Source organism: Elgaria multicarinata, chromosome 6 (assembly GCF_023053635.1).
Source record: "Elgaria multicarinata webbii isolate HBS135686 ecotype San Diego chromosome 6, rElgMul1.1.pri, whole genome shotgun sequence".
Taxonomy (NCBI): domain Eukaryota; kingdom Metazoa; phylum Chordata; class Lepidosauria; order Squamata; family Anguidae; genus Elgaria; species Elgaria multicarinata.
This window is the reverse complement of record NC_086176.1, coordinates 112,504,951-112,518,522: the sequence shown is the minus strand read 5'-3', so window position 1 is coordinate 112,518,522 and position 13,572 is coordinate 112,504,951. Positions and strand designations below refer to the sequence as shown.

Genomic DNA, 13,572 nt, shown 5'->3' with positions numbered 1-13,572 from the left:
TGTGACAACCTTTCAAGTATTTGAAGAGTGCAATTCAAATACTTTTAAGTATTTGAAAAGTATTTGACACCCAAGCTGTGGTGTCACACAGACAACACAGCTTGGGTGAAATAGGGTCATCTTATTTAAGCCAGGAGAATATGTGGTCCTACAGGTGTGGAACTGTAACTCTCTTGACCCCTCAACATTGGCTTTGTTGCTAAGACTGATGGGAGTTGTAGTCCACCTGCATCTGTGGGTAATCATGTTTCCCACCCTGCCTTAACCCCTTACTCTCTGTGAACGTGAATGTGTCTTTGCTAGAAGTTTATTTCAAAACACACACATGGGAATGTCATTTATATAGGAGTGGACCAATGAGCAATGTTTGACATCACCAGGATTCGCTGAAAATCGTCTCGCCACTCCGCTTGTGCCTGATTCCTGTTGGTGATTGCTGCTCACCTTGTGATTCAGGGGCTAAACAGGCTGCCATTCCATCTACAGAGGAAATTTGCGCAACTTAAGAAATTTGCACAAATTGAACTGGGAATCAGGAACAGACAAACACAAATAGGACTAAAACTGGATAGACTCCCATTGCATCATGCTTCCCCCCTCCCTTTCCTTCTTCAGCTCACTTTGAAATTCAGTAGGGTTTCTACAAAGCTGTTCCCCTGGGAGACAATCCCACCGGCTGATTGATCTTTCTCTTAGCAAATGTTTGCTGATAAATACCCTCTCTTGACAGGCACAGAGGGTGCCTTATAGTCAAATTTACTATTCAACCTACCTCCTTTGGTTTGAATCCAATCATTTCATCCCATTACGCCACTGGTAATTACAGGCTCCGTTCCCTTCTCTTTTCTGGGCTCCTTTGTTAATGCTCACATTCCCTTAAAGTCTTACAAATTGCATGTGCTTTCGAGACCTCTGGCCTAATTCTTCATCATGTTAACACAAATGCAAAAAAATAAAATAAAATGCTGTTAACTAATAGCAAAGAATCCAGAGTCTATTGTTTGTTGAAGCTGCACATGTACAGGCCCTTTAATCCCATCCTCATAAATCAGAAACTCTGGTCTTTAATAATATTTTGTTGCTCTCCTCTGACCCCTGTTCAATTTGTCAGCATCTCTCTCTCCCCTCCCCTCACCCCGATTCTGATGGGAGAAGGGGTTCGTGCCGCGTTCTCTCAACAACCTATCAGTATTTGACTTACAGAAATGAACCTATTAAATGTACACATGGGAACCATAATTGAATCCCAGTAGCCTCCGGCACGTGAATCACAGGTGCTGGCAAAATAATGAAAGGCTTTATACTTGCATCCCTGAGGCGGAAAGGATTCTGACCATCCGTTCTGTCCAGATTTGTAAAAAATAATGCTAATACAAAACTGAATGTATTTGAGCCTGCCAGCGTGATGGTAAACTGGTTCAAACGGAGTGGAGCCATTTTCGTTCCAGGGATGGAAGAAGAGGTCTCTGTTTATTCAGAGGCATGCCTGCTGTGCAAAGTTCCTAAGCAAGTGTCAGCTAGGGAAGTATGAGAAATTCATTTCAGCTTGTTTTTGACCAGTAGCTACTTAGTTCACCCCTGCTGAAAATGAACACATATCCAAGTGCAATCTAAGGTTGAAGTATGCACATTTCCAACCTTGCAATGTGATTTATGGAGCAAAAAAAAAAAGGGGGGGGTTGAGAAATCCATGCATCTGAAAATTGCACATGAAAAACACAAGTAAACTTTTGGAAAATGTGCACAAAGACACTTTAAGCAATGGGGAAAATGTGTAAACTTCAGGAATGTGTACAATTCACATGCACGAAAAACTAAGATATGTGGAAAAATTCTTGCAAAAAGAATCAAACAAAGCTCACAGTTCGATAAGGACATCGGTTACAAAGAGTTACGAGGTGGAATTTAGAGAACTCAGGGTTTGCCAATTCACACGTCCCTTGTATCAGATAATGTGGGAAAACACTTGCTTACATTCAGCATGATCCAACCAAAATCCCACCATTTTCAATGGGGGAGTTACTTACTTGGATGTGCGTCCTATTAAACTCAGTGGAACTTATGTCTGGGAAAACATGTGCAAGTGTTTGCTGCATAGTTTTCTCGTTGAAATCAGTGGGATTTCAAGGTGCTTAAACTTTGCTGATTGTCAAAGGACCCTCCAAACCTATGTCACATTTCACTTTTGCTGAAATTCTGTCATGTTGCAGAGACAGGAACCTAGGGAGCTGACCACTGGTCCATCTAGCCCAGGGTAGGAAACCTCCAGCCAGGAATTTTCCAACCCTTTCGGATTGGTAGCAAAGTCTGGAATTTTGAAAGAGTGTTGAGTTTATTTGAAGTTCTCCAAATTCCATTTCAAAGCTCATTCTATCTCATATCCATATCTGAGGGCAACTTTTGGTGTGTGTATATGCATGTTGTTGCTGTTGTTGTTTTCTTGCATAAAAATGTGTGCCTGTTTTCCAAATATATACCTCAATTGTGTGGATCTTTAAAACGTTTACGTTATTTCCCCATTGATCGACTAAAGCGTGTTTGTTTGTACACATGTTTCAGAAGTATGCATTTTTTCACGTTCATTTTTCAAGTGTAGGCTTGCTGCCAAACACTTTGTTGTTGTTTTTGTTCTGCAAATCACATTGCAAGCTCAGAAATGTATGGCGTTTGAATGCAGATTGCATTTGAGTTGGGGCCTTGCTAGACGAGGCCTTAGCACGCTTTGAGGCCCGGTTTCCCTGCTGTGCGTCCAGATGACGCACAGGGGAATCCGGGCTCAAGGCGCACTGAAGCCTCCCTTAGCGCGCCATAAGCGAAGTCGCTTATGGCGCGCCTTTTCCGTAGTCCCGGCCTGAGGCCGGGGCTGCGGAACGTCTAGGAAGGTCCGTGGCTTTTTGTGGCTACTCGCTTACGAGTAGCCGGGGAAAGCCACGGACTGGGCACAGCGCTATGAGCGCTGTGCCCATCGGGCCGGGGGGATCACGGGGGAGGGGAGATAGGGGCGGAGGGCGACACACGCGATGGTGGGGGGGGCGGAGGGTGACACACACGATGGCGAGGGGGGTGGAGGGCGACACATGGGAGGGCGAGGGGGCGGAGGCAACACTCGGGAGGGTGAGGGGGCGGAGGGTGACACACACGACGGCGAGGCGAGGGGGGGCGGAGGGCGACACACAGGAGGGTGGAGGGCGATGATGGGGACGGGGAGGGAGGGCGAATGGGGGGGCTTAAGTAAAAAAAAACCTTACCTTGTCCAGAGTCTTCGGGCTGCACGTGGCCCCTTTAACAAAAAACAAACAAAAAAAAAATGGCCGACGCTGCAGGACTTCTGTAGTCCCTGCGCATTGGCCATCTAGGAGGCGGGGCAGCGCGCACTAAAGTTAGCGCACCGTCGCCTCCCCTCCATGCCGGCTTATCTGGCAGGGTCTAGCAAGGCCCTTGATGTTCACACCAGAAGGTGTGAACTGGGTAAATCCTGATCAATACAAGTTGGAGGAATCCATTGGGGGTGGGGTGGGTGAACATGAGAACATACAAACCTAAGAAATGCCATGCTGGATCAGACCAAGGGTCCATCTAGTCCAGCAGTCTGTTAAAGGACATTCCCCCTCCCCTCAGCCCAGTCTTCCAACCTGCCCAAATCAGATTGCAGTCTCAGCCTTTAGCTAGACCTACCAGTAAATCTGTGATGGAGGAGGGGAAATCCCGCGATGCGAGTATCACGGGATGTTGCCCTCATTTACACATAAGGCGCAACAACCTCAAGAAGTGAGGTGTTACGCCCGCCATTTTTAAAATTTATTTAAAGGCGATGAAGCGCACGATAAGAGTTTTTTTTAAAAAAAAAATGGGTTTCCCCACTCTCCCCATCCTGCGTGGCTCCCAGCTCTGTGCGAGTAATCGCGCGGAGTTGGGAAAGCCACGAAAACAGGCCACACAGCCCGAGACCGTGGGAAAAAGCGGGGGCAAAGGGGTAGGCTATATCCCAGGCCCGGGGAGGGTTGATCCCTGCCTGTGGACGGGATCCCCTGTGCATCATCTGGATGCACAGGGACGATCCCAGGTATCACCCCGGGATATAGCCTGGTCTAGCTAAGGCCTCAGTCTATCATCATGGGTGTTGTGCAGACCTCCCAGTTTTGTGTCATCTGCAGATTTGACAAGCAGCCTATCAATCCCATCATTCAGGTCATTAATAAAAGAAATGTGAATAATACTGGCCCCAAGACAGAACCCTATGGTACCCCACTGGTTCCGGCTCTCCAACTTGATGTAGAACCATTAAGAACATAAGAACATAAGAAGATCCATGCTGGATCAGACCAAGAATCCATCTAATCCAGCACTGTATTCACACAGCGGCCAACTAGCTGTCAACCAGGGACCAACAAAGCAGGACACGGTGCAACAGCACCCTCCCACCCATGAAATTCACCGAGCTTTCAGTAGCTCAAGCCTCCCAGGCCTCAGCTCACCTTGAGTCAGGCCAGCTCATAGATTTTCCTCCCCACAAAAATAAATAAATCATGTAACTGGAATCCCTCCCTCCCTCCATAAACTGTGACCATTGCACAACTGTTCCTATCTCCCTGCTGCTGTTAGTCCCAGCCTGGGGAGCCCACCGCCTTTCCTTTCTGGTATGTGAGCACTCTCTGGGAGTGCTCTCTGAGCCCAAGACTTAACTTCTAATTAGCTTCTGACACATCTTAAGGTGCTCATAAAATTAATACCAACGAGATCTAGGACCAGCATCACTTAGGGAACATCTTTTCCACATAACATGCCTTGCATCCCCCAGTGTTCTAAGTTATTGTATGTAAACACCTGTTGACAGCAGAAATTCCACTTCCATTGATTTCTCACATTTGCATTCCACCATTATTCCAATGGACTTAGGCCAGCATAGCTGCCATTGGTCTATTTTATCCTGACAATGACCTTGTGAGGTAGATTAGTTTGTGATCTGCTCATGGCCACTCCGCTTGCTTCATGGATTAGCAAGGATTTGAGTCCATGTCTGTCTGGAGCATGTCCAAACACTCTCTCCACTTTACTTCCACAGCTGTTCAGCAACATTTAGCATTGGCTTCAGCTTCCTGTTGGAGCATGCGGGAGGTGGAGTTAATCATCCCCATTAAGCCAAACCCAAGTGACAATCTGAAGGCATGAAAGACTGACCCAACTTGCCTTTGTGTTACAGTTCTCCCGTTTCATCCCATCCTGAGGTTACTTGTGTGTCTGATGTCAGCTTGCCCTGGCTTGTTGTAGAGCAGTTTCCTTTCATTCTCTCCCTGATTCTTTGTGCAGCCCTCGTGGCTAATTACTACAAATGTTTAGCAGAGTGCATTGTAATTAATTATAGTTATTAGTGTAATTAGCATAGTAAATTAAAGCTTGAAATGCACAGTCTTTTAAATATATTTTGTGTATCCCTTGTTTGTAGCTAAATAAGAAGTTAGTAAAAAGGAGGCTGTTTGTTCCTGTTTTATAGAGACAGGCTGTTTTGTAGTTGGACAGCTGTGGAATTATAGATGCATTACTCCTTTCTGTTGTAACTGTGCCAAACCTCTGCTCTTCTGGTACACGCTCATACACCTCCTTTCTTATGTGTTCACCCCAAACAGACAATGGCTTCTCCTTCTCCTTCTCCTTCTCCTTCTCCTTCTCCTTCTCCTTCTCCTCCTCCTCCTCCTCCTTCTCCTCCTCCTCCTCCTCCTCTTTCTTCTTCTCCTTCTCCTTCTCCTCCTCCTCCTCCTCCTTCTCCTCTTCTTCTCCTCCTCCTCCTCCTTCTCCTCCTCCTCCTCCTCTTCTTCTCCTCCTCCTCCTCCTCCTCCTCCTTCCTCCTCCTCCTCCTCCTCCTCCTCCTTCTCCTCCTCCTCCTCCTCCCTCCTCCTCCTCCTCCCCCTCTCACTGCTGGGGATTTACTCCCCTTGCAGGCTTATCTGACAGCCACTATTTTCCCAGAATGCTGCTCATAAAGTGTTACTCCAAGGTATTGTGGGAAATTAAAATTCCAGGTTCCCATTGCTAAAGGGGACCCAGGGCAAATCGGAGAAAGGGATGGACGAACTCACTGGGTCCCATGCTGTGCAGGACTTTCCAGACCCATGCTGGCCACTTGCCCCAGCTCACAGCATGTGGAAAGCCATCAGGCGGTCCACAGGGGAGAGGCACACAGCTAGCTGGTATGTCACCGAGTCACTATTTTACATAAAAGCGGCAACTTGGCCTTTTTCATAAATCCCCATTTATACAAATGGTGGCTGTGAAGCAGCCATTTATTAGGGCTGCGCACGGACCACCCAATCAGCTTCGTGGCCTGATCTGGAAAATCCGGATCAGGCTTGATCCTCTTCACGCTGCTCTGCCCGTCTCACGCTCCACGGAGCGAGATCCGGCTTCGCTGCCGTTGCTACATGGACGGCGGCAGCGGCGGCGGTGCAAGATAAGCCAACCCCTTACCTGTGTCTGTCGTTGCGGGCTTCAATTGAGGCCCCAGCTTGAAGCCAGAAGAGGCCTCGGCCTTCACTTCCGGCTTCAACCAGGGCCTCAATTGAAGCCCGCGATGGACGCAAGTAAGCGTCCCTACTCCCTGCTCCCTTACCTGGCTCCACCGCCGCCACCACTACATGGATGGCGGTGCCAGCGGCGCCAGGTAGGCCAGCTCCCCCCCACTTACCTGCAGGTGGAGCTCCGGATTGAGGCGATCCTCTTCACCTCCGCCTTTTCCAGAGGCGAATTAGGCTGCCTCGCTCCTGCTTCTCTGAACCGAAGAGAAGCGGAGCACAGCCCTACCATTTATGCAGGATTACAGGTGTAAAATAACCATTTACACATATAAAATTGTGTGAATAGCCCCTTTATGGCCACCATTTGTGTAAATGGGGATTTATTAAAAAGAAGAAGAAAAAGGATGAGCTGCCATTTTAATGTAAAATGGTGCTTGGTGGACCAGCAGGGACCACCACGCTCACCCAACTCAGTGCGCACTGAGTCAGGCAAGCACAGATGTCTGTGGACTGGAGCCTGGGAGGCTAAGTGGGGGTGGGGTGTCCAATGGTCTCCACCCCCTCCTCAGACTCCCTCAAAATCCCTAATCAGAGATGGGTTTTGCTTGGATGGATACTGGGATCATAGCAGCTACCGAAAGATGTGGCATAGTGATACTAGGTCTGCACCATTGAATATAATAGAATGAGGGCTGTTATCTCAATCTTTAGTAGCTTGAGGAGTTTCTCTGTATTATATACCTTCTGTCATCAACCCATCCCTGCACAGAGGTCATAGGCAGATGCCCTTTCCTATCTAAGAGAAGTTGGTGACACTGAAGGAGTTGGCTTTGATTGTCTGCAATACCTGGGTTTTGAAATGCTGTTCTGTGGGAGGCTTCCGTGGAGCCAGATTAGCTATGTGTTAGATGTGGGGTGGGGGTAGGGGAATGAATCTTTGTACTCACTGAGGCTTTTAAAAAGTAATCTTTATGGCAATGGCTCTGGCATCTGTTGGTCCCAGCTAGGGATGCATGAGCAATTTGTGTTTGCATTCACATATTAATTTAGCAAGTTCAAGCATTCAGAATTGATGCAGGGACTGGAATATGAGAACTCCACTTCGGGGGAGAAAGCTTGACAGATTATCCAGTTCAGCCCTGGTGGATTTGGTTCTCTTTCCACCCACTGGCATCAACTCAGGGCACAGCTAGATGGGGCAAAAACCCCGGGGATCATCCTGTGATAGTCCCTGTGCGTCCACATGATGCACAGGGGATCCTGGGAGCAGGAAGGGAAGTTCCCTCTCTTTCCCCAGGGTATCACCCTACTCTCCTATCCCAATTTTTCCATGGTCTCGGGATGATCCTGAGATCACAGAAAGTGTGGCCCGCTGTAACAGTCTGTCCTGGCTCCTCGCGAGTAACCATGAGGAGCCGTGAGCCATGCATGGTTGGAGTGGGGGAATTTAAAAACAAACAAATGAACCCCACTTAGATTTGCACATGAGCACTCGTGCGCTCCGTCTCCTTTAAAAGAAAAAACAAAATGGCGGCCGTGATGTCCTGTGCCGCGTGTAGATGAGGGTGACGATCTCATAATCATAAAATTGTGTCCCTCTGCCCCCCTCATCTAGCTGAGGCCTCAGTCTGTAGCAAGTCATTCCGTGGCGGTGGTGGTGGTGTGTGTGTCTGTGTTTCTGTCTCTCTGTGCGCGTTTCTAGTGACAGCAACTTGTACAACTTGTATTTATTTATTTGTTGGGGGGTAGATTAACAGTCTGCCTGCAGCATTGTGGACCGGCTGAAATGTCCAAACAGTTTTCACAGGCAGCCCCGTATAGAGGGTGTTACAGTATTTCGAACAGGATGTAACTAAGGCGTTTGTGACTGTGGCCACCCAGATATCTAGGAATGGGCAGAGTTGGTGCAGTTATTCAAATGTGCTCCTGGCCACAACCAAAACATGGACATCCAGGTTCAGGCCTGAGTCCAGAAGTACATGCAAACTTTGAGCCTGAGGCTGTTTCTACACCAGCCCGAAAATCCAAGTTGGTCACGGCCAAGTCCCTGTGCATTCAAATGATGCACAGGGACTCTCAGGAGGGATGAGAATGGATTTTCCCAGGGATAAATACACCCTGGGGAAAACCCAGTTCTTCCCACAGCCTTGGGATCGTCCTGAGACTGCAGGAGGTGTGGGGGGATCAGTAGAGGGAAGGAACCAGGTCAGGAGGAATTGTGGGGTAGCTGGGTTGGGACTTTTTTAAAACAACAACAACAACTTACGTTTAGTGGGAGCGCATGTGCATTCATCTCCTTTTAAAAAATGGTGGGTACAACACCCTCCTTCCTCCCGGGATGTCGCACCTGCATGTGGACAAAGGGGAGGATCTCACAAGCAGGATATCGTGAGATCCTCCCCCCCTCTACCTGCTAAGGTATAGAAAGGGCTAGAGCATCCAGCACTGTCTTTCAATTAATCAGGGAGCAACTCTGTCTTGTCTGGATTAAGCTTAATTTTGTTCACCCTCATCTGGTCCATTACCAACATCAGACACTGATCTAGAACAAGAACAACTTTCCTGGATTTAGAGATTGGGCTCCGCTCCCCACATTTTTTTTTCCACAGAAAACTTTCCACGGCCTCTTTTGGGTAAGGTGGAATTGCACCTTGCCATAAAGAGACATTCACTGCTACCATTACTCAATCCCACTTTGAAAAGCCGGGAAGGCCAAGTCTCCAGCACAGAACATTTAGGTCTCCTCTTGTCCACATCCTCAGACTGTAGAAATTGAAAATAATTTCCACTCTAACTGGACAAATAGGGATTAAAGTTAATCCATCAGACCTGTACCAACTATGCCATCCAAGATGCCATTGATATGTGCCGATTTATAATTATGACCACCACCAGGTAATCCACTGCAGTTTTAAATTCAAGTTTAAATTAAAGCATAATTTACTTTATTAAAACTGCCATTCAACAAAATTAATCCCAAAGTAGTTTACAAGTTAAAAAAGGAAACGAAAGCATATTCATAGTTGCACAATTAAAATCTGAAGCTATCAAAATCAATTGCACTCAGTTTCCCGCTCTTAAATTCACACTGTCCTGTTTTCACATCCATTTCTGATAGTCTTTTCTAATACTCTTTTTAAAAAAATGTATGCCTACCCCCCCCCCCATTACCTAATGTGAATTTGTGCACACTTTCCCCAACTGGACACATTTCGTGTGCACTTTTTCTTAATGTACACATTTTTGTGTGCATGTTTTGTGTGCCAAACAGGAGCTCAACATTCAAGGAGGAGAAGATTGCATTCAGTTTTGTGCATTGGTTCAGGGAGTGTGAATTGCATACGTTTGCACTGAAATGTGAACTGGACAAAATTCTCACCTGAACTTACGTACAAAGTAGGTAGAGGGAAAATGTCTTATCCCTCACTGTTTTCAGCGGGTCCTGTTTCCACAAGCACTTGACAATGTTGCCCGCTCCCCTCAAATGAGCAAATGATCCATTTTGCCACTCTATCCCATCATCTCTTTCTTGTGCCAACATCTCTCATCCAGGTGCAGACACAGATATTTGGCAAATCTTATGCAAATTGGTTTTACCTTTACTTGAAATTCCTAGCAATAAGAACCTAAGCCTTCCTTTCTAAATCCTCGTCCAGCCTGGAAGTAGAATATGATGTCCAACAGCCCTCCCCTGCATAGCCATGTTGGTAGGGCATAATGGACATTGCAATCCAACACATCTGGAGGGCATCAGGTTGGGGAAAGGCTTGTTGACACCAGCTGGAAACATCTGTCCAAGCATGAGTCTTCCCCAGATCTACCTGGAGATGTTTTTGCAGGCAATGCACATGCCCTATGAGCTATGACCCTTTCCCAAATATATCCCACTCCTTGAGGCAGCAGGTTTTATGCATTTACTATCTGTTGTACAAAAAAAAAGGTTAGTTGGGGTGCAGGTGGGGGTGGGGGCAATTCAGAATCTGTTGCCAATCAATTTCAATGGATGATGCAAAATTATGCTGTGCAATCCAACCTAGAAGTAAGCCCTGCTGCAGTTAATGGGACTTACACCATGGTTAAGTTATAGGACCAGCATCTTAGTGTCAAAACTGAAAAAGAGAATTGTGTCTCTTTTTGCACACTGTAGGTCATTTTACTGGTGTGTACCCATCCTTTTTTTTTTTCCTAAATGGAAAAGCTTCAAACCACTTAAACCTTTCCTCACATCTCACCTGGCCAGCATCCTCCAAATTCACCTCTGGTTTTGCTATAGATAGCGTTTAGACTAAATTCGGTAGCAATTTAGGGAAGTGTGATGACATTGCACAAACTTCCCGAGGTGATATCATAATTATTACAACTTTTCTTGATTTTCATACTGATGCCTCAGCTGCGTAGGACTCTCATTCAACATTCGCTCTAGGTGTAAAACTTGCAGATCTGAGATTCTAGATGTTCCCCTATTGCTGTATCAGCCATCAGGGCATCAAGAAGTCACCTCCCCCTCCCATGTGCTGAGATGGCTTTCCTTTATGGATTGCCTCCCCCCCCCCCCCCGCCCTGAGATACACTTGCCACATCAATAAAATGTAACTCCTTGTATTTTGTGTTGCCAAGGTAGCTAAAAGGAAAGCACAGCTCATATACAAAATATGTATGCCTTGATTCAGCTGTTTGCTCAGTCTAATAGTTCTGGGCCTTAATAGAGTGTACCGGTCTTAGCAAATGTAATTACAGGCATGTTGCACAGACAGGTACATCATCCTGAGAAACAAGTACTGAGGCAGACGCTGCGTGCTCAGCAAAGTGGCTTTAAGATTAGAGGATGTTCCGTGTCAGTGAAGATAAATCAAAAGGTTACAATCTCTGGCGTAAGACAAAACAGTGGACAGAAGTAACAGCTCATTCTGGAGAATTCTGCAAGCCTTGAACAATTGCATCTTTATCTCTACCCCTAGGTCATTAGAACGTGTCTCCGATGACATCAAACGTCTTGTTTAGAGGGGGGAGGAGAATATTAAACATGCAACCTATAACTTGGCAGGCAAGAGGTGGCTGTATCATGAGCCAAGGACTAAGAACATGCACTAAACAAGTCAAGTGAAAAGTTGAGGAAGTTAGCTGCAGGGACCCTGTTCCCTTCTGCACTGCCGAGCTGACTTCTTAATCGGTTTGGTGGGTGTTCTTACACAACCCTTGTCTACAATCGAATCCTGTAACAGCCTGCATCACCTGAAAGACACTTAAGGACAGGAGGGTCTCAGATACACCTGTGCCATTCAGACCGTCCAAGGTGACCTCCAAGGGATCTCTCTATAACAAGCCCTTTGATCTGAATGGGAGTTGTACAGGTAAACAACTTCCATTCAGTTCAACTCCACACCCACAAGACTTGTGCAAAAGTAAACTCTGGTGGATTGGGCCCCTGGCCCGATAAATAAAATCTTTCAAAAACTGATTATTTCCTTTTTATTCCAAGAGAAGCTGATTCACTAATCTGAATTATGGATCTCCAACAGTGCTTTTAAGTAGACTTTCTGTTCTCAAACATTGTCCCTACAAGCTACAATCCTCTCCCTCATTCCTTTAAAAATCAGTGATTCCCCCCTGCTAAAAAAGAGGTGCCCACAACTTACCGCTTTTGCCTACTCCACCTGATCCAAGCATCACCACCTTGTACTCCCTGGTGCTTCCGGGGGCAGCACTGGGGGTGATTTCACATTGAAGATCCATCTTCTTCTGGGCAGAGGGGTGCAGATCTGGCAGATGCTTGCTTTCAAACAACTCTGAAAGCAATTGGGAAGGGGAAGAGAAAGCGAGGTGTATAGGAGAGGTACAATTTAGCAGCTTCACTCACTTGCTGCTGTGTCCTCTGTGAGCTGCAGAAGGTCTCATAGCAACCCGTTTAAGAGCTTCCAATAAAAATCCAGCTCGTCACCCCCCACCCCTTCCTCCCTTCTCTGTATCTCTTTCTCTTTCACTGTCTCTTCCTGGACACACGAGGATGTGTACTGCTCAGAAACCAAGCAACTTCAGAGCGTACAGGGCTTGTTTTTGCTATCCACGATACTGAATGCACAAGCTTCCTTCAGGCGTTTTGATCAGATACTGTTTTCATGACCAATGGGATAATCCAAGTTTAAAGATGAATTGAGAGCCAAGAAAAGAGCCCCTGAATAATTAGGGGCCCTTGGCTGACCTCTCTTTCACACCCAGGAAACAGGCTCTTCACGCTGTAGGATGGTTATTTATTTAGGGATGCGAGAGTAAGTAGAACTCAGAATTTGCAGAAAAGAAATCTATGAACTGATTCACCCAATACACTCTTAATTTGGGTATGCGTGGAACTGAACTCGCCACTGTTGGCCATACAGGAAAGGGAAGTTTCTGGGAAGCTGCATGGGTCACAACATCAGGGTGCCATGAGGAATCAGATCAACACGGAATCATTGGTGAGCAAGCTGAAGCAGCTTTATGGTGGATTGGGTTTCTGTAGACGTGTCATTTAGAGCTGTGAAGCATGGTGGGCAGAGAAAAGATTTCCTTCCAGGCTTGCCCAGGCAACACATCCGAAGTCTTGGGGCTTGGGGTGGGAGAGTCAAGAGGGCTTCCCTCAACCAGAAGATGTCCAGGACAGGAAGACATTTTTCTCCCTCTCTCAAAATACTAGAACCCGGGATCATCCCATGAAACTGATTGGTTGGAGATCCAGGACAAATAAAAGGAAGTACTTCTTCACACAGTGCATAGTTAAATTATGGAACTCACTACCACAAGATGTAGTGATGGCCGCCAATCTGGATGGCTTCAAAAGGGGGTTGGATAAATTCCTGGAGGCAAAGGCTATCCATGGCTACTAGCCCTGCTGGTTGTGTGGTATCTCCAGTATCCGAGGCAGTAAGCTTGTGTGCACCAGCTGCTGGGGAACATGGGTGGGAGGGTGCTGTTGCACCATGTCCTGCTTTGTTGGTCCTTGGCTGATGGCTGGTTGGCCACTGTGTGAACAGAGTGCTGGACTAGATGGACCCTTGGTCTGATGCAGCATCAGGGCACTTCTTATATT

The 13,572-nt window shown here is 46.8% G+C and overlaps 1 protein-coding gene across 1 annotated transcript in view; it reads right to left on the bottom strand.

The window, feature by feature from the left end:
* Positions 1-12,337, bottom strand: part of RIT2 (Ras like without CAAX 2) — a 274,138-nt gene extending 261,801 nt beyond the window's left edge. Inside the window, exon 1 of the mRNA XM_063128711.1 lies at positions 12,146-12,337. Coding sequence (XP_062984781.1) covers positions 12,146-12,242 — 97 coding nt within the window. The 5' untranslated portion in view covers positions 12,243-12,337. The remainder of the gene's footprint in view (positions 1-12,145) is intronic.
* Between the last annotated feature and the right edge of the window lie 1,235 nt (positions 12,338-13,572).